Source organism: Gracilinanus agilis, chromosome 6, assembly GCF_016433145.1.
Source record: "Gracilinanus agilis isolate LMUSP501 chromosome 6, AgileGrace, whole genome shotgun sequence".
NCBI lineage: Eukaryota > Metazoa > Chordata > Mammalia > Didelphimorphia > Didelphidae > Gracilinanus > Gracilinanus agilis.
Genome location: NC_058135.1, coordinates 294,130,761 through 294,152,221, shown reverse-complemented (window position 1 = coordinate 294,152,221; position 21,461 = coordinate 294,130,761). Strand labels below are relative to the sequence as shown.

At 43.7% G+C, this 21,461-nt stretch overlaps 1 protein-coding gene across 2 annotated transcripts in view; it reads right to left on the bottom strand.

The window, feature by feature from the left end:
* The window catches only part of PPFIA1 (PTPRF interacting protein alpha 1), a 121,676-nt gene extending 101,541 nt beyond the window's left edge, over window positions 1-20,135 (bottom strand). For both annotated transcript variants that reach the window (XM_044681332.1, XM_044681333.1), the window contains exon 1: window positions 19,872-20,135. In XM_044681332.1, coding sequence (XP_044537267.1) covers window positions 19,872-20,135 — 264 coding nt within the window. The remainder of the gene's footprint in view (window positions 1-19,871) is intronic.
* Between the last annotated feature and the right edge of the window lie 1,326 nt (window positions 20,136-21,461).

Below are 21,461 nucleotides of genomic sequence, written 5' to 3'. Positions count from 1 at the left end.
AGATTTGGGTTAGGAGCCTCCAGGCCCTGAAGCCCTGGTGGCTGCCTCTTGCTATTTGCAGGGTCCCCTCTGGCCACTGTGGGGGTTTTCTCTAGAGGACAGCCCCTCCAGTGTTGACTGTTCCCTTTGGTATCCCTCTCCCAGCAATCATCTAAGAAAGCAACATGCCAATCATGTTTCCCTCTGCAAGCACAGCTCTTCCTCTGACGTCATGACAGTGAGCTTGGTCCAAGATCCTTGCTGTCAGCCTCTAGCTTCCAGGTCAGTTCTCCTTTCTCAAGTTCAGAACCTGACCCACAGTTTTCACGCACCCTTGAAAGGATCAAATATTTATGATGATATCAAAAATCCTGGCCACCCAATTCATCAACCTCCTCAACTTCCAACCTACTTCTGTTTCCATAGGCATGGGCTGCCGCCAGGGCACTGGGCCTGGAATTGAGAAGTCTAGAGTTCAATGCAGCCTTAGACACTTACTGTGAGACCTCTCACATGCCATGGTTTCCTCATCTGTGAAATGGGAATAACAGCTCCTACCTCCCAGGTGGTAGGATCAAATGAAGTAATATTTGTAAACTGCTTGGCAAAGTGCCTGGCACAAAATACAGACATGTAAGCTACATTCAGAATTGTTCCTCTAGAAATTCTCCTTTTTGTTCATAATCTCCCATTTTCAGGGAGGTGGAGCAGTACAGTGTGGAATACCTGAGTTCAAAGCCTCAAACACTTATTAGCTATGTGACCCTGGGCTTCTTGTGTGCAAAATGGGGATAAGAACAGCATCTGGAAACCTCAAAGTGGCACAGCAATGCTAGCTAGCTCTTCTCATTCCACTCTCCCTCCCCAACCTTCCTAATAAGACTTTTAGGTCTCAGAGGAGCTCTAGCTCTGTATTCTTCTCTCCTCCAAACACTCAGCCCTCATTCTTGTCTTATTCACAAAGGAGCGTGGAGAGGCCTTAGATATCATATAAATCCAACCCTTGATTTGACAGATGGAAATATCGAAGTCCCTTCCAGATCCTTATCCATGGACTCCTTCCTTGGGAGCTACAAACATTCCTAGCTCTGTAGGGAAGAGTCTCACAAGCTACTTGTATATTGGCAGAGCCCACAAAGGAGGAAGAAAACAGGAGCCTGAGCAAGTCATGGCCAAAGGCTCATCCCATGGTTACAGCTGACAAGGGAACTACCTATGGAGGCATTTTCCTTTCTAACTAAAAAGAAAGTATAAGCAACTAAGGGGTGGGGAGTGCCAAGGAGAACTGAGAGAAGAAACTGACCCCTTTACTTCGACATGATTGCATTTGGAGTCTGGACAATGAATAGCATACTGGATCAAAAGCTAATCAGAGGAAGTGACTTACTTAGTCTGATGTTTAATTTACTATGTCAAAAGGCAATGATCAAATTGTATAATTCCTTGTTTTACTAAAAGGTTATTAATATTCTTAAAACTTAATAGGAACAATAAATGAAGTAATACTATACATCATTCCCTTAAAGCAGAGAAAGAAATCATTCAACATTCAAGTATCCTGGGACAAGTGTGCCAGTCACTCTCCCCCTTCGGTAAAAGAAGATGCTTTCTGGCTCATACTACCTTTTTTAGGCCAGGCACAATTTGGTAGGTTGAAATAAGCAGTTTCATAAATGGTACTATTGTCCGTGAAATACCCCCTCCAGGGAGCTACTAACCGAACACTTCGTATTTGTGTATTGGTAATTGGCAGTGCTAGACCTGCTTGGTGGAAAACGTAAAAAGAGGAAGAGCCATTCAGAATCTGTCATCTGGAATGTGCTTCAGGCACACTCACTGCCTGTCATCACGAAATCTTGATCAAACCTTTATGAGACAAGCACTTCTACGCTTTGTCCTAGGGAAAAACTACAGAACTGGCATTCTAGCCACCAGGCCTTCCTGTAATAGGACACAGACTTGGGGAGTTGGTTTTCTCACTCTCTCTCATACACACACACACACACAATATTTCGCATATCACAAAGGCAATGTTCTGGCTTGTGAGATTTCACTTGTCTTTTTTCCTTTAAATAGGCAGTAGATCATCAAGAATAGCAATAGAAGTAATGAAGAATGTTAATCCTCTAATAAAACCTTCAGACAAAAGTGGGGAGGATAAACCCCTCAAAGCAATATTCCCTAATAAGCAGGGAGCTGTGTAGCTCTAGAGAAGAAATGCAAATGTGATGGCTTAAGAAGAGAACTCCAGCAAGGAGGTGGCATCATTACCTGCCCTTCAGGTAAATGCTACTGGGCTGTTTCAATTTTAGAAGCTTCATTGTTAATTGCTTTAGTCACCACTTACACACTCCCTACTTGGACTAAACAAAACTGCGCCCATTTTTTCTCAGCTAAGAAGTATGAAGGCTCCCTAAAGACACATTGAGTAATTTTACTCAGCTCAAAACAAAATGGAATTGGAATTTAAGGTAACTCCCATCTCCAGGAACTCAGGAAAACCAGTTTATTTAAGAAAACATCCTATTATGCTTCTAACAAAATATTGCCACTTTCATCCTTTTTCCTCCCTGATCCACTCTTCTACTCAGACACTCAAAGCAAAGCTCCTCTTCTCACCTGATTTGTCAACTGGAGTCAGTGAACCTCCCATAAAAACCTCTATCTAGGGTTTCTTTTTTATTAAAAACCCTTCTTCCATCTTGGAATCAATATTGTGTATTGGTTCTAAGGCAGAAGAAGAGTGGTAAGGGCTAGGCAATGGGGTTAAGTGACTGGGCTAAGGTCACAGCTAGGAAATGTCTGAGGCCAGATTTGAACCTAAGAGCCCTGTCTCTAGGCCTGGCTCTTAATCCACTGAGCCACGGGGATTTCAATAAAGCGGTCAGCTGGTCCAAAACCTGAACCTTTCTCACCTGACACCTCACTTCTTCTAGATTACTGCCCAGACCTTCTACAGGTTTTCCCTCTACCGGCCTCGATGAGATTCAGACAACATTCCAAGAATCTCAGAAAATGGAAAGGAACCTTAAAAGAACTATCGGGCAAAATTCCTACAGTTCATAGGTTAGAAGTGACAGATATGACAAGAAAGGGCCTTCCAAGGTCACTGCACTCATTCCCCTCAATTTACCAATAAAGAACAAGGCACATTGGCTGTTCCAGTGTAGAGATAATCAGCAAGCCGTCCCCAGGGTCATGGAGCTTTCATTATCATGCCACGCTATGTCATATCAATGTAGAGCTTATATGATTGAGTTAGGGAATCAGGAAAATGTTTTACCAATGGGCCCCTAAAAAGTCCTGACCCAGACAACCCCCCTCACCCCCTCTGAGGCAATCCCTTAGTCCAGTGATTCCCAAAGTGGGCGCCACCGCCTCCTGGTGGGTGCTGCAGGGATCCAGAGAGGCGGTGATGGCCACAGGTTCATTTCTGAGTTCAATAGTTTCATAATTTCAAAGTTCAATGTTTCTGATTTACACCTTTCTTTACTATATTTTACGAAAAAGGAAGAAACATTAATACATATACCTTTCCTATTAACTGCTATTAAAATTTTAAAAAAAATTAATTTCCAGGGGGCGCTAAGTAATATTTTTTTCTAGAAAGGGGTCCATAGGCCAAAAAAGTTTGGGAACCACTGCCTTAGTCCAATAAAGAAGAGTCCAACAAAGTTTAACCTCAAACAAATCAGTCCTTGCTAAAGAGAGCCGACAAGGTTCTTCAGGACACAAGCTGACAAACATTTGTGAAGCCTGTCCTGTGTGCCTAGCACTGTGCCAAAGTCAGTCACAGCCTACACAGAAGACAAAAGGAAGACCAGAAAAAAATTACAATTAGGATAGTTTTCATTGAATTCATTCTAAATTTTAAAAGAAAAACACATTGTATATTAGAGACTTCATCTCCAGAAAAATAAGATATGGCCTTCTCCTTACAGAGTCTAACTGGGAAACTGACAGGTTCAAGGAACCAGTAGTGAAAGGGGCCGGAGACAACACTCAAAAAGAGTAAAAAGGAGCAAAACCTCCTTGTTTAAATGGAGAAAATAAGAGGCTGAGCAAATGAAAGAAACTGGAACAATAAACCATTCAGCATTGTACAAGGTGCATAGCAGGGATACAAAGAAGAAAACAATTTCTAATCCCAAGAAACAAACATGCATGGAAGAACATAGAGAATAAATAAAAAGAAAATAAAGACAATCCAAAGTCATGTCCACTAGTCAAAGGTGTCTTCCTCTCCTCACACTGGAGGATAAACTCTCTCCCAATCTGGCTCCAGGGTCTCCATTTAAAGAGGGAGCTCAGCACAGGTTTCTAGACACAGAAGTGGACAACCTGGTCAGCATCTCAAACTCAGAAAGTCTGACAGAAGGAAGCCAAAGGAGTTGCTTAAGAAGGGTAGTGATCAGATCAGATTAGTGCTCATGGAAGATCACTGACCTTATGGGGGATGTTTGGCTTAAAGTGAGGAAAAGACAAGCCGAAGACAGAACTCCCCTCTCTCCCTCTCTCCCTTTCCCCTTCTCCCCCTCTCCCCCCCCTCTCTCTGTACTCTCCATTACCTGGCCCCTTCCTTTTTAAATTCCTGACACTGCTGCCCTTTCCCCTCCTGACTACAATCTGGCTACACTGGCCTCCTAGCAGTTTCTCAAAGGCAACCCTCCACTCCTCTTTGGATGCTGTTCACTGGCCTTCTCATGTGCCTACAAAGCTCCAGTCTCTCACCTCCACTTCCTGCCTTCCCTAGTTTCCTTGAAAATTCAAATCCTACCTTCTGCAGGAAGCCTTTCCCAGATCACACCCCCATCCCTCATCCTCTCTAGGATGGCTGTCCACCTACTTCATATCCCCAGTATGTCTAGTTTGTCTTCCACATTTAAATGAGAGCTGAAGGCAGGGAGCTAGTCTGCCTTTCTTGGAATTCTCGGGAAGAAGCATCTGATTCTTGAGGTAACATGAAGTCAATGGAGTTAAGAAAGGTTAGATGGAACCCTGGTATGGGAATGGACTGCAGATCAAGAAGGAACCATTGCAAAAACCTAAACAAGAGGTCAAGAGGACCTCAACTAAACGAGGAGCTACAGAATAGGTGAGAAACATCAGGGCAAGAGAGAAATGTACAGGTGAGATGATGGAGAGTGAAGAAGAAAAAATAACAATGCCAAGTTGCAAGCCCTGGGAAACTTGGAAGTATGTTAGTATCTTCAACAGAAATGAGCAAGTTTGGAGATAGAATAATTAGTTCGGTTTTGGTGGCACAGTAGATGAAGCATCTAGCCTGGAGTTGGGAAGATCAGAGTTCAAATTCTCAACATCTTCTGGGCAAGGCATTAAATCTGTGCTAATTTCCTCAACTGTAAAATGGGGACAATAATGTTCTCCTCCACCAGGGTTGCTCTGAATTCCAACAAGATATTTGTAAAACATTTAGTACAGTGCCTGGCACATAGCAGGCCCTTCGTAAATGCCCTTTGCCTCTATCCCCATCCCCCCACTTTGAATATGTGTAATTTGAGCTATTTTGGGAATGTCCATTTAAAAAGGCACAACAGGTAACTGGGGCTGGAGATAGAGACCTGGGAGTCATCTGCAAGGATGATGTGGTTCCAGAAAGAGCAGAGACAAAAGAGGAAACCTAGGACAGCCATCTAAGGAATACCCAGAGCTAGGAGGTAAGACACAGAACAAAGGTAAGAGAACCAGGAAAAAATAGTCACCAAACTCAGAAAGCAGAGTGCATACAGGAAAGAGAGGGTACGGACAGGTTAGAAGGTTGAAAACTGAGAAAAGACCATAGATTTGGGAATTTAAAGAGGACCTGGTAACTCTGAAGAAAATAATTACAGTTGTGTGAAAGGTAAGAAGCCAAGGCACAAAGGAATAAGGTGAGAAGTAGAGGGAATAAGTGAACACAGCATTTTCTAGGAGTCTGCTTTAAAACAGAAGGGAAGATATAATGCAATAGCTTCATGGGGTGGCAGAGTCTAATGAAGGCTTTTAAAATTGGGAGATTTGGCTATGTTCAAAGGCAGTCAAAAAGGAATTCGAATTAGGACTAGAGGAGGTTGGAGATTAGAGAAAAGCAGGGAATAATGGGGCAAACAGGAAGGACTGGAGGCATGAAAAAAATGCCTTGCTGCAGTGAGGGCCCAATTGTGCCTAAAAAACATGAACTGATAAAGTGCGCAGTCAGCACAGTGGTTGTGTGACTTTCTCCAGCTCTATTCAGCAGCAGGAAAGAGGCGAGGATGGGATAATTGTAAAAATAAAATCGAGGACTGTAAAAATAATTAGGCAATGAATTGATCATCGGTTTATAAATCGAGGGCTGATGTGTGGTGAAAGAAGGAAGCCAAGGATTTAAGAGTGCAGAGCCACATGCTCACCTGAACTGGCTGACTAGAGTTTAAGAGATGAGAGTTGGAGGTAAATGAATTGAGGGAAAGGGCAGTGGCCTCCCAAGAGCTGGGGTACTTAAAGGATCCCTGTGCTGCTTCTATCCCACAAGGGAAGCTTCAAACTATAGTTTTCTGACCCAAGTCTCAAGTGTCACCTCAGTTCCTACATCTTTAAATCCATTCTCAAATCAAATTTCTAAATGCTAAGCTACACACAATACAAGCTTCTCATATCAAATACCACTCGGGTTTTGTTTTGTTTTTTCAGGCCCCAAGTGGTCTTGTTCTAATCAGGCTTTCTGTTTACAGCAAAGAAAGGTATTCCTTTAGGAAGTGTAAGATATGACCTGTCTTCTAATTTTCCTCATCTTTTACTTCTGAAATCAAGTTGTAGGCAGAAAAAGGGCTGTGTACAATAGAAATAAATTCAGATTCATTTCAGCAGCTCTCCTAATTGGTCTGAAATAATCCTTTAACTTTTCTTTATGTGAACCAATCCTTTTGTGCATGCCACTGCATGAAATCAATTTTTATATTAGTGTTGGCATCTAATAGTGTAAGAACAAGAAAACAGAACCAGGCAGTTTTTTCAAAGTAGAGAAGTTTTACAAAAGAGAGGTAAGAGAGAAGGACCTAATTTCATACCCTGAGCAAAGTGGCATTTCTCCTCTGAATTCGAATAAGTCTCTGTGAAAGCCAAGCTGGGAACTCCACTCGTCCTCTCTTGCCAAGTTCACACCATTGTAAAGAGGCTGTTCAATGCAGCTAATAGCCCTTGGAAACTAAGGGAAGGAATAAAGGCTCTCCAAAGCTGAAACACTCTGTTCACATCTCTGAGTTATTTAGTATTAAAGAGCATCAAAAATGCTCCAGTTTTTCCCTTACTATATTTCAATAGAAGGAAACATTCTTACTAATAAAAAAGGACAAATCACTTGGAAATGGGAGGTCCTGGGTTCAAATTTGAACTCAGACATTTCCTAGCTGTGTGACCCTGGGCAAGTGACTCAACTCCCACTGCCTAGCCCTTATTGTTGTTCTGCCTTGGAACCAATACTTAGTATTGATTCTAAGATAGAAGGTTAAGAGTTTTTTAAAAATGATCAATCTACAGACCTAGAGACAGGAGGTCCTAGGTTCAAACCCGGCCTCAGCCACTTCCTAGCTGTGTGACCCTGGGCCAGTCACTTGACCCCCATTGCCCACCCTTACCACTCTTCCACCTATGAGACAATACACCAAAGTACAAGGGTTTAAAAAAAAATGATGAATCTAAGACTATTTTAGTCCATAAATTGATAAAATGTAAATATAACATTTTTGTATGAAAGTAATAATAGTGTACACAACTCTCAATTGTCTATAGCAAAACTTGTTCCCTGCCCCCCTTACCAACTGCATTAGGCCGATGAAATAATAAAATTCTCTGATGATTCATGATTTGTTATCTCCTAAGAATAAATTCCATGCAGCAAACTCGGTACTAGTCTCCTTACGACCCAGGGTCCATCTATTCTGGATACTGAGTAGTGTACAAAGACAACTATTCTCAAAGAGGATTCTCCTGCAAGGGTGTGGCCTGGACTCCACTAAACAAAAACAGTGTACAAATTCAGGTCCACTCAATAAGGATTCATTAAGCAGCTACTTTCTACCAGGTACTGTGTTAGGTGGGGCGGTTACAAAGAGGACCAACTAAATAAACAATCCTCACCACCGAGGAGTCTCCCTGTAAGGGTGCTCTAAAGTCATCTGCAAGGGCAGAAAGTGCTCATTTGGACAAGGGAGGAGGGGAGACTGAGAAGTGAGATTTCAGAAACCCAAGCAGAACTTTAAGAAACTGGAGAGCCCAGCTCCCTCCAGCCAAAGGTGGATGTGAAAGAGTGAGAATTCTTCATTCCCACCTGGTTGTTGGGAGGGAGGAATGGGCCCTTCCCACTCTCTTCCCTACCCCTCTCCACACACCCAGATAGAAGAATACCTCTCCTCTTTGCCCTCCCCCCTTCTCAGCTGTGCCAGCACACACTTAAAGAGTAAATACTTCAACACTAACTGCCAAAGGCCAAATGACTTCCACCTGGCTCTGCCCCCTTATTTCTCATAAAGGGCTTAGGTACAACGGCAGCCAAGGATGTAGTTTTTTCTCTTTCTTTTGGTACAACCTGCTTTCAAATGAATCACCAATCAGTCACGAAAGAAAAACAGCACAATGTCTGTGAGACAGAACATGAGGCTTGGGAAAGTGATCAGGAACCAAAAGACTATTTAAAGTAGGATCATGGTCAAGAATCTCCTACTGAGACCCCTAGGATTAAGCAGACTATTGGAAAGGGAGATGGAGGAGGACTTCACAATACCAAGACTCAACCCAAAGGTGGGTAATTAACAGCAACCCGGTAGGCACTGGCCAAGCCCTGCACTAAACCCTGCCAGTTGTGCTGTCCCTGATAATATAAGTTGGAGTTTTAAATAGACATCATCTACACATACTTTTATCTAATGTTATTTTCCCACTAAATTCCTACAGGGAACCTTCAATGGCAGCATTCAACTAGGCTTTTCTCCTTCAGTATTAGAGCTACTGGCATTCATCTAAGGCCTTCCTGAACACCTGAGCTGTGTCACTACGGTCGTTTCTTTTCACTACCCAGAAACAAACAGGAATGTTTTAAAAATAAAATATGAACTCATTAAGGAGAAATGATTGTGCTTCCCATGAATGTACTAATTGTTCTTCCTGATTCCCTAGTTTTTGTTATTTGGTTTTGAAGACATAATACTCACATTCATACATGTGGACAGTTGAGCTCAGAAGTCTTCGGAATCGGCATTTTCAGTGACTATTTTGAATATTTTCCCCCCACTCCTAAAGGAGAAAATCATTCCTAAACCCTTTCCTGTAGTATGAAGGAGTCCAAAACCCAATACAAAACATGCTCCGGATCATTATATGAAAACGTTTAAACCATTTGTCATCTCTGTCATTTCATTCCACTTCTTAAAAAACAAAATGAACAATAGAGTTCCATATTCGTACATGGAAATTCTATTCCCACAATTCCAAAAAGGTGTGAAGGTAAACCTGGACTCTTAAAGATTGAGCCAAGGAGATACAAGCTGCTACAGGCCCTACCCAGACTGTACTGGCCCAACTCTATCTTTTATCTGAAGGTCAGCCTGGTGCAGACGGTTAAGCTCAACACCAGGGCTGCAGCCATTGGTGACTGATGAGTGTGTGAGGCCACAATAAATCCCCCAAATGGTCAAAGACAAGAAGGGATTATTCTCTACATCTGGGGCCGGGGGTGCAAGCAAAAATAGAAACATGCCCAACCTGCACATACATGCCCACTCACATCCCCCTCAACCTCAATGAAATCACAAATCTTTCCACTGAATCCAACAAACATTTCTGTAAGTAGGTACTAAGTACTAAGCCCCAGGAGTACAGAGATCAAAAAGGAAACAGCCTGCCCTTGAAGAGTTTATGATCTGCTGAAGGGAAACACATTAGCAAACACAAAATATATACAATATCACAATGAGGAGAATCCAGGAGATGGCACCTGAAAAGTCCTGAGGATTCCAAAAGGTGGAGACCAGGAAGAACCTAGCACCCACTCCATAGCCCCCCAAAAAGGAAAAGAAAGCCCGGATGTTTGATTTTATAATTAAAGAACTTCATGAAAACTCATTTGTAAGATAACATCAAACGGTTTCAAAGGGAATGGCAAAAATAATCATTGCACTAGACATGTCAGTAAAGCAGAAATATTGCCAAGCTGAGATATATTTTCAGCAACATTCTGTCGAAGTAGTTCCCATTAGAACAAAAGAATCTGGACAGTCTCTTGGGGTTTACTATAACAGGATTGGTTTATTACTATTCAGAGAAATAACCATCCTGAGCTATGCTATATAAGGCCATCAGAAGAAAAACCTGTTCAGCACTGGCAGCTGAGATTTCTCTCTGTTTAAATTAGATAACAAACTCGGATCTAATTTGGTCCCTTCTGCACACTTGCTATAGAGGATGTAATTATTTTAATGCTAGAGTTAATTATTCAAGTGAATCAAGGTCTAACAAGAGTAGCCTGTGCCAGGCACAAAAGAAGCAAGTGAATTAAAAAAAAAAAACCAAAACAGAACAAAACCCCAGGACTTCTATTAACTATTAATATTCTCAGAACCCAATGGTTTGATGGTGCAGATTAATCCGAGCAACTGAAAAAAAAAAATGTTTTCTCCTTTCACTAATAGTTGAACCGAGGTCTAATAGGGCAAACAGGTCATTTGCATCAAAATAAATTTAAAGTAATAACCTTGGATTCAGCACAGGAAGTCCCAAATCTCTAAGAAACACATGCAAATTACAGCTCTCCTTATTCATTGATTTCCAATTCTACCATGTGAACTGTAGAAGAAATCACTGCTTGACTGGCTCCAGCATTTAAAAAGCAAAGCTTCATGAACACACTGCTGGTGGAGAGATGGATGGGTCCCAGCCATTCAGCAAAGTTCTGGAGCCCGGGATCACATTAACTTGCTGAATGAGGCTAAAATAGCCAGACCCATCAAAATATTTATAGCAGCATTTTTTGTCATAGCAAGAGAACTGGAAACAAAACAGATGTTCGACGAATAAGAAACCCTTAAACAGGCTGCCATACATGAATACTGAGCTGCAGGAAAGGATGAATGAAATTAATACAGAGAAGTGTGGGAAGATTAGGTGGGGCAGTAGATGGAGCGCTAGACCCAAAAGAGTTCGAGTACAGCCTCAGACGCTTAGAAGCTGGTTGACCCTGGGCAGATCACTTCAGCCCACTGGCCTCTTTCCTAGACAAGGAGCCTTCTAGACAGAGTGTAAGAAAAGCAGCTTCATTTCAAGAGCCTGTTCTCAGGGCTACCAAAAGATAACTATTTTCGATTCTGAAAACTGAGAAAAAGAGCTAAGATGAGAGCGGCTGGCTGCTCCAGGCAGCTGCTGTTTTGGTTTTCACAGAGCTGTATATTCAGTAGATTTAACTCAATCATGTTCTCAGTCATGTTCACACTAAACCTGCCAGGTAAAATCCCCACAGCCCCAGAGCAAGACTTCAAACACATCATAATATGAAATCAAACTAAAAAGACCCATGGAGAGAGTCCAGGCTCCAGAGGACATACATCACTACTGAGGATTACTACTGGGATGACCCTGGGCAGGCATCTGTAAAATGAAAAAAACTTGAGAGACAGAGAGACAGAGAGAGACAAATAGATGTCTGTTGCTTAACCAGCACTTACTTCCTGGCCCCATCCCTGGGACACCAAGAGCCAAGAACTGTTTTTTCTGATGTGGAAAGATCAGGAGATCAGGAGGACTTGAGGATCCTGATAAGATTCCCAACTCTGCTACCAACAGGCAGAGTAAACTGAGACTTATAAATAAGGGAGACTTAAGTTTCCTCATCTATAAAATGAGGCCAATAGTAGCTGCCCTGTCCAGCGGCAGCTTCCTGGTACAGGGGAGTCAGAACGCCCTCAGTTCCTCAGATGTGTGGTTGTGAACAAACAGCTTAACCTTTGTTTGCCTCAGTTTCCTCAACTGTAAAGTGGAGATAATAATAGCACCTCCCTCTCAGGACTGTTATGAGGACCAAATGAGAGACTAATTATAAAACACTTAGCCCAGAGCCTGGTGCACAGTAAACACTATATAAACCTAAGCAATACGACTCCTTCCAATTGCTGCTCACCTGAGCATGATGTCCTCGGTAAATAGGGGACAAAAGCCTTGTCCATTTTCCAGACTCTAGGTTTATCACAATCAGGAAAGTGGCACAACCAAGTTTTGGCAAGATATAACAGGGACTCTGGGTTCAAATCTCAGCTGCAGTTTCCACACTGGGAAAGACTATTGGTGAGCATCATAAATAAATGAGCTACCAGCAGATGGCAAGTTCAATTTAAGTCAAGAAGTGGCACCAGCCGAAAAAGCTAATTTGCTCACAGACTTTAAATGAAAAGAGGTTGTGGCCAGAATTAAGGGTAGCTACGTGGTCCAGGGGATAGAGCAAGCCCTGGGTCTAAAAGCAGGAAGCCTCATCTTCCCAAGTTTAGATCTGACTTCAGGCACTAATGAGCATGTGATCCTGGACAAGTCAGCTCATCCTGATGGCCTCCGTTTCCTCATCTGTAAAATGAACTGGAGATGGAAATGACAAACCATTTGGTATCTTTGCCAAGAAAACCCCTAATAGGGTCACAAGTTGGCCACAACTGAAATGAATGAACAACAAGGCCAGAATGAGGATTCTGATCATTGGGTTGTGCCTCGAAGGGCAGTTTTCCTTGGGAGTACTAGGATCTGGGCATCACATTTTAAGAATAGTGATAAGCTGGAGGGTAAACCTGAGACCAGGCCCAATAAATCTTCTGAACGAACTTGAGACTTAACTCGGAAAAGAAAAAATGGGAATGGGGACACTTGAATATTTGAGGAGCTACCAAGTGAAGAAGGGCCATCAGGCCTGTTTTGGCCCTGAGAACTGAATTAAGAGCAACGAAGAGGAGAAGCATGGACACCAAAGAGCACTCACTAGGCCTAACCATTCCTCCAGCTGGCAGCTCAGACTTTCCTTCCCTTTCACATCCTTTCTAGTCCATGACGGTGAACCTTTTAGAGACCTTAGAGTCAGAGTGCACAAACTGTAACCCTCACACCCATGTGAGCCCCCCCACCTTACCCCAGAGGAGAGAAGAAGCACCCCCATTGGGCTGCTGGGCAGAGAAGCAGGTGATGTCAGAAATGTCCTTAGGCACGGTGGGGAGGTGGGAGAGGGGAACTCCCCCGCCCCATGCATGCCATAGGATCGACAATCAAGGCATCTGCCAGTGCAGGCTGTCAAAAAGGAAACTATCCTGGCCCTAAAGAAGTTTATGCTCCATTGATTCAGCATGGACACGTGGGAACCTGCGCAGCAGAGTAAATATGAAGGGATGAGCAGCTGGGGAGGCCTAGAGGGGCACTCAGGTAGGAACCAGTGTTTCAGCTGTGGTTGAAGGAAGGGAGAGCTTCTAAGAGGCAGAAACAGAAGAAATGCATTCCAAGAGTTGGGACAAGCTGTGGAGGCAGAGATGGTGGAACCAGGAAAAAAGCTGATTTGGCTAAGCCAGAGTGCAGGTCGCCATGGCCCCTGCCTCGCCTCCTGTTGACTTGTTAGTCCCTTATGTTACAGCTTTGGCTCCTGGCTCCCTTCCTTCTGACTTTTTCTATAGCCTCAGACACTGCTGACCACCTCCCTTCTGCAGACACTCTTCCCTCAGTGTTCTGCCCTTCTCCCCTGGCAGCCCATTCCTCCCCATCCCTCTGCAGAAATGTATGCCAGTTTCCTCCCAGGCCATCCTCTCTTGGGATCGCTGCTGGATTCACTGCCATCACACAATGCATGTGACTTCTAAACCTACGTGTGCAGCTTCTGTCTCTGTCTGTCTCTCTCCAGCTGCCTGCTAGATTTCTCCACCAAAATGTCTCAGGTCTCAACAACTCACCACCAGACAAACCTTCCTCCTAACTTCCCGGTTTTGTCAAGAGCAATACTATTCTTCCCATCACCCTGACAGGCAACCTAGGAGGAGTCCCTGACGCATCTTTCTCCTGCCCCAATGTGCAAACAGTTACCAAGTCTTGTGGACATCCCCTTTTCTCTCTGACCACTCCCACTACAACCCCTGCCCTCATCAACTCTCTCTCTTCTGGGCAGCTGCTCTGCATCCAGGCTCCCATCTCACACCTGCCAGGGAGCAGACAAGATGACATGATTGAAGTCTAGAGCTGCACTGTCACCTCTAGGCTCCAGATCATGCTGTGATTCTGTCCTGTGGGTCGTTACACACCTTTCCAACTGGGCTCCAGTCTACCTTCTTTGCCATCACTTGTTGCTCCACCTCATCCACCCTCATTCCTGGCCTTTCTTCTGCTCTTTCTTAAAGACAGGAGATGTGTAGAAATGTTCTTCTGCTCCCTCTGCCAGACATTCCAGCACCCAGCTTCTGCACAGGCTGCCCCCCATACCTCAAATGCTCTCCCTCTCCTTCCAGAGCCTCTTGAGCCTCCTTCCTCTAGCTTTCCGTGCCACCCCTCCCATCCCCCTAGTCTCAGTGTATTTTCTTTGGCATACATTCCACAGACACAGTATATTCCCCTAACAGGCTCTAAAGGAGTTTGGAACTACAGTTTTTAAAAAAGGGACTAAAATGTTCATGCCCTCTGACTCATTAATCCCACTAGTAGGCATATACCCCAAGAGGTTTATCAAAAACAAAACACAACCAAAAAACAGATACCAAATTCCTCCTAACAGCCCTTTTCTTCTTGTAGCACAGAAGAGGAAATAAAGTCTGTGGTCATCAGCTGAGGCCTGGCTAAACAAACTGCAATCAATGAAGGGAGCAGGCAAAAAGCTGGAAAAACACCAAATGGGAAGAGAAACTGCAAGATTCATCTGAAACGATTCAAAGTAAAAGCAGCAGAAACAATAAAGTCGTACACACAAGGCAACATGGAAAAAATGCAAAAAAGTTAAGAATCGTGTGTACGTCTTGAAGAAAAGCTGAAAAAAATCGACCTTCTTCCTTTCCTTACCTAGCACATGTGCTTTCAGGTTCCATTAATGGGTAACTTTGCTAAATGCTGACTTTTTTCCTTCTTTTTTTAAAAACTGTTACAAGGAACGAATAATCCAATGGGAATAGAGGAATACAATCAGAAATTAAAGTAATATAAAAAAGTAAATAACCTGAGAAAATGTTTTAGAAAAACAATGGCTTATTTGAGGGCAAGCAAGGATTGTCTTGCTCTTCTACATGCATCACTAACACTGGCAAGACAGCTAGGTGACTCCGTGGATAGAGCATGGGCCTGGAGTCAGGAAGACCTGAGTTCAAATCCAATCTCAAGATACTTCCTAGCTTGGGTTAGGTCACTTACTGACCCCATTCCCTGGCCTTTACCACTCTTCTGTCTTGGAACCAATATACAGTACTGATTCTAAGATGGAAGGTGACGGTTTGAAAAAAAGAAAGAAAACATGTCTGCCTGATTTAGAAATCACAAGGTGAATGTAAGAGCCAGGAGGGAACAGCTTTGGTTGAATGGCTGAAGACCTGCAGTCACCAGGAGGTGAAAAATCAAGAAAAGAAATTTTTTCTAGGACTTTAGCTTTGAAATGGACTTTTAAAAACAATAACAGCAAGGGGGCAGCTGGGTAGCTCAGTGGATTAAGAGCCAGGCCTAGAGACGGGAGGTCCTGGGTTCAAATCCGGCCTCAGCCACTTCCCAGCTGGGTGACCCTGGGCGAGTCACTTGAACCCCGTTGCCTACCCTTACCACTCTTCTGCCTTGGAGCCAATACACAGTATTGACTCTAAGACGGAAGGTAAGGGCTTAAAAAAAAAACAATAACAGCAGGAGCAAGAGAAAATGGAAGAGACAAATGAAAATTTCTTAAAGACAGGAGATGTATAGAAATGTTCTTAAGCAAAGTAGGGAGAGAATGAAGATGAGAAAAACATGCCTGAAAAGTGCAGGCTCCAAGAGGAAATAGGAGTTGACTGCCATCTCACTCAAGGGCAAAAATACTGTTGGTACTGGTAAGGTGCCTCCTCTTCCTTGGAGATTGGTGCAAAGGAGGCAAGAATGGGAATCATAGAGGTTTGAATACAGAAGAGGGAGCTCACAGGGGATATTCTCAATAAAATAGAAAGTCTATCAAAAAACACTTATTAATCACCTACTATGCACCAGGAACAGCGCTAAGTGTCAAATGCACACCTAAAAACTCATCACTTCCTGAGTCCTCCTAGGCCATCCGCTGTCCACAGAATTCATTCACTAACTAGTTAAACAGAGACAGTGATGAAGACAGCGAGCGAGCGTTTCTAGAGTCACAGCATTAGCGCCTTTGATCCTCACAAAAATCCTGGGAGAATGGTGCTATTACTATTGCCATTTCACAGATGAGAAAACTAAAGCTAAGCAATCTCAAAGTGACTGACCCTGGATCATCCAGTCTATAAGTGGGAGAGGCAGGATTCCAGCTAAATCCTTCCTGAGTCCAAGCATTCTAGCCACTGCACCACCCCGCTGCTCCTAATGAGACAAATACTCATGTTCTTCTACAGGGAATCAACCAAGAAGTATCCTTTGATGCTTGGACAGGAGCCATGATTCCACTGGTGCTTCTACTGATGCAATCTTGGAACTACAGCCTGCTGAGCCCTGCTGTCCCTGGCTATCTCTCAAAGTCTGTCCACATTCAGGTTTCCATGACATATGGTCTAGGTCAATGATGGGCCAACTACGGCCCCCTGAAATGTTCTATCCGGCTGCGCAACATTACTCCTAATCTGACAAATACAGTGAGGAGGCTACAATACAATGAAACTTCGAAAGAGTTTCCTTAGAAACAGACTGACAGAGGAGCATTTCCTTTCCTTTGGCCCCCTCTTTAAAAAGTTCGCCCATCACTGGTCTAGGTTAATATATATAGAGAGAAAGTAAGCCAAGAACCTATTTATTCCCATTTCTCCCCAAATCCCTGACTTTAAACAAGCACAATGTGATTGAAACCCCATTAGAACAAGGAAACATCTCTGACTCCCTCAGTTCAAAGAACTCCTACCTATGCAGAGCTAAGTGCCTGGTCCAGGGTCACACAACTAATGGAAGAAGCAGGCTTTGAACTCCCCAACTCCCCCCCCCCCCACTAAGATGTGCTTCAATATGGTATTGGAGAGCCATTTATCTGAAGCAATAGCATGTAGAACTGAGCACAATCAAAGGCTTTGCCAACCCCTTGGAGTACGGTGTATTAGAATATGAGCTACTATGTCCGCTTAAGCATTATATAAATGAGATTCTAAAAGGAAGTATAAACTCTTACTTTCAAATATGCTTATTATCCAACCTGAATAAAAGATGGAGCACTAACAAAATTACTTTTGCTAAAAAGGAAAATCCAATGTTTGGCTTATTAATTTTCCAATAGAACTGATTACACACATCAAGGCTACTATTAATTCCCTAGTTCATCACTACAAAAATGGCATAAAAGTACCAATGGGAGCTCAGGCTGCCCGTGATCCTAAGTAAAATAGCCCATCCCAAGGCATAGGGAAGCAACTCAGTACCCTCCCCCCTCCCCTCCATATCCATCTCAGAGGCAAAGAATCTAACAGCTATGAGTCCTTCAAAATCATTCTGCTCCAAATCTCATCATTTTCTAGATAATGGGCCCATGGCTATCATGGCCTAGGCCACTTGTGTACTGGTAGCATTTCCCACCCCTCCAGGTGACCAGATTATTATTCACACGGAGGGCCCAAATAGAACAGACTGAGCACAATGGTAAAAACAGAAGCTTAAGTTTTGCAATGCTAGCTCCCAGGCCCAATTTCCCTAAGGTGTTACCTGCGGTCATTCATGCCCAGAAAAAGAGGGCTGTTCTTTTTAGAGAAGAGATGTTCCAGCTGAGATGATAATACAAGTTTAAATTCTGTCAAGTAAACACCATTTCAAATTACCTTTTGTGAGGAAACTAGACATCTAGCCACTCTACCCAACGGAGGCAGTGGTGGCTGCTGCTGCTACTGTGCAAGCAACCTACCAGTTCTAGAGCACTTATTACATGCCCAGCACTGAGCTAAGCTCGTTACAGATATTATCTAATTTGATCCTCAACAACCCTGGGAGGATTATTATTTACTTGAGGAAACTGAAGTATAACTAGGCTGAAGCTAACGTTAAATTCATTCCTCCAACAGACATTTATTAATCGCCTACTGCTACTAAGCAGGAGGTACATAAAAGAGGTCAAAGTCAGTTCCTGTCCTCCAGAAGTTCACAATCTAATGGAGAGACAACATCCAAACAAATCTCTATGAAGCAAGCTCTAGAGAGAATAAATAGGAAATAATTTAGAGGGAAGGCTCTGGAATGAAATGGGCTTGGAGAAGGCTTCCTGTAAAAGGGGAAATTTCAGTTGGATAACGGAAGGAGAGCATTCCAGGGGTGCCAGAGAGTGTCTGGTGAATAGACTAACCAAGAAGTCAGCGTCACTGGATCAGAGTCCACAGAAGGCATACTGTGTAAGGAGACTGGAAACTGAGGTCACGACAAGCTCCGAATGACAGGGCACTTTGTATTTTAACCTGGAGGTGATAGACAGCCATTGGAACCCACTGAGTAGGGGAGTGATAAAGGCTGGACCTGATTTTAGGATAATCACTTTGGTGGCTGAATGGAGGAAGGACTGGAGTGGGTAAGAGCCTGGGGACAGGCAGAGCTCACCGCTGCTGAGCAACAACTGCAATAGTCTAGATAATGAGGACTAGCACCAGGGAGGGAGGAGAGAAGAGGGTTTGTTCCAAGGATTTGGCAAAGGTGAAACAGGCAGGCCATGATAATAATCAGGGTCACACAGCTAAAAAGTATCTGAGGCTGGATTTGAACTCCTGTCTTCCTGGCTAGATCTACTAGGGCCTCATTGGCGAAGTCCTGGCATGTGTGCTGTCAGCATTTGGGGAGCTACTCCGTTCCCCTTCACCCAAGGACATTTTTTGCATGCCCACCCCTTCTCCAATGGTCCAAAAGCAAGCACTTTCTCCCTCAACTCTCTATGGGGGCGCAAGGACAACTTGAAGTTGCCCTCTGGGCACTCAAATTGGGAAAAGGTTTGCCAACCCTGCACTAGAGGTACTGAAACACCTGGGCATTTACTTCTTACTCTTTTTAGTTTTCACAAAATTAGAGATTTTTAAAAGTCATTCTATAATTACCATTATCACAGGTATAATGCCTCTGAGCCTAATCAGAAAGCTTTAGGTCCTTCCTATTTTTAAGCTTCTGCTCCCGTTCAGAGTCCATCACCTAAATTACTCTAGTTCCAACCAGCCATGAGATTCCTCTATTCACCTGCAGTTATGGAAAAATATGCACTAATGGGACAAACTCTTAGTGCCTTTGCCATCTCCACGAAGGGCTCCCCAATAAATCCCACTAAAAGTAGGGATGCAGAGGGGCTACTTCTGGGACATGTCACCTGAGAGACCCCACGTGTTTTACTCAGCTTATCACAATGAAGGATGGACTTTGGGCACTGGTGACTGAGTAACAGCTAAAGCCACAAACCCCAAGGCCAACCTACGTGCAGCTATTACCCAAATTCACATGTGCAAAGGGAATAGGGTGCAGGGAAGATCAAGGGAGGAAGATGAAGAAAGCCACCTTGTCATAAAGGAGAAAGGAAGAACACAGGGACTAGACATATCTGGGAATTATCAGATGTAAATCTGGTGTCTCTGAAAACAGCCTCAAGAAATCACCACCACATGGTCCTCTAAGGACCGTTTCATAGGCAGTGATGCAAATTGGAAATTTTCTGATTAAATCACACCACAAAAACAATCTAGAGGGATTGCCTTTCAGGCTAAAAAGATCCATACCTGCGGGAGTGCAGTATTGAGCTGTCTCTGCAAGGAATCTCTTTCATGGCCAACCTCATGCAACTTGCCTTGGGTCAAGGCAAGTGTTTCCTGGGTCTCCCTAAGTGTGTCCAGAAGACGATCTCTTTCCTCCAACATGGAGACCATTAATTGTTCAAAGTGTGAATCAGCATCTGGTTGTAAAGGGGAGCCTGAGCCATGGCTCCCACCTCCTCCGGGGGGGATTTCTGCCTCACTGATGGTCGGCATCACCTCGCACATCATCTGGAATGAGAAATTCTGATCATAATCATTCGATGCAATCCTAGAATCCAGAAGCAATTCAGAGCCATCTGCAAACTAGACATACTGCCACAACTCCCAATGCAGAAGTATACTTACTACTTAAGGATGCTACCCAAAGATCTAATGTGAATAGGGATACCCAGAACTCTAACTGAATGAGTAGAGAAAACATTTCAGATGTGATAAGACTGGTTGGTTACCACCTTTTACCAAAAAAAAAAAAAAAAAAGGAACTGGTTGACTTCTTACAAAGCATTATTTTTTAGTGGCTGCTTTAAAAAAATACTCTACTATAACCTCATTTTCTTAGTTCCTGGTACAAAACTCAAGGCACAGAATGCATATACCCAACACCTCACCATCTTTGAAGAACCTAACAAGAACAAGGAATCATGAGAATAGATAAGTGCTAAGTCCATTAAGGCTACAAGTGGAGCCCCAAGTTCCGGCCCTGGACTTGGTGAGTAGAACAAAAAGCTCAATTATTCAAGAGCTAGGAGGACCCTTTGGCCCCAGCAGCCACTCGGCCTCACTGATGGGAATGAGCTACCGACAAGGCCACAGAAACCTGGGGATGGAATAAAAATCAACAGTGAAGGGATGAGAAGAGACAGTTCTGAAGCAGGGCTTGAGGAGAGGTTGTGGGAAGCAGGAACTCATATAGTGACAGCTCAGGGGTCCTAGATCTCTTTTGTGTTCCAGTCCCCATGAACACTGTGGGCTCTGGCTTAAAATAGGTTTTTAAATGCATAAAATGAAAGACAAGAAGGTTACAGAAGAAACCAATTATGCTGCAATACAAGGATCAAAACATACTTTCCCAAAAGTTTCTAGCCTCCTGTTTCAGACCAACCAGGACTTGCAGGCAGATTTGGCCCAAAAGAAATTTTTGAAGTGGACGACGCTCTAAGTTCAAACCAGGTGGCAGGTTTACCCCTCCATCACACACACACTACAACCCTTACCCAACAACACTGTTAAAGGCGCCTCTAACTGGTGGCCAGGCGTCACTTGTCTAAACAACCAGGTGTGGCCAAGGATCAGTTTCTCAAACCCCATTTATTAGGCACCTACTATATGCCAAGTGGCCCCAGCAGGGAACCTTGAAAAGGGAAAAGCCTCTTCCTCTTCCTCCTCCTTCCTCTAGCTCAGGGGTGACAATCCCTTCCTGGCTGGGTAGGAGGCGAGACTGACAGGAGAAACACAAGAAGCAACGGTGAATCCCCAGGTCCAACCTGGAGGAGACCCGGGTGACCTGATGGCCAGCGGTCTCCCCTTACTCACTAGCTCCAGCCCCCTCACAAG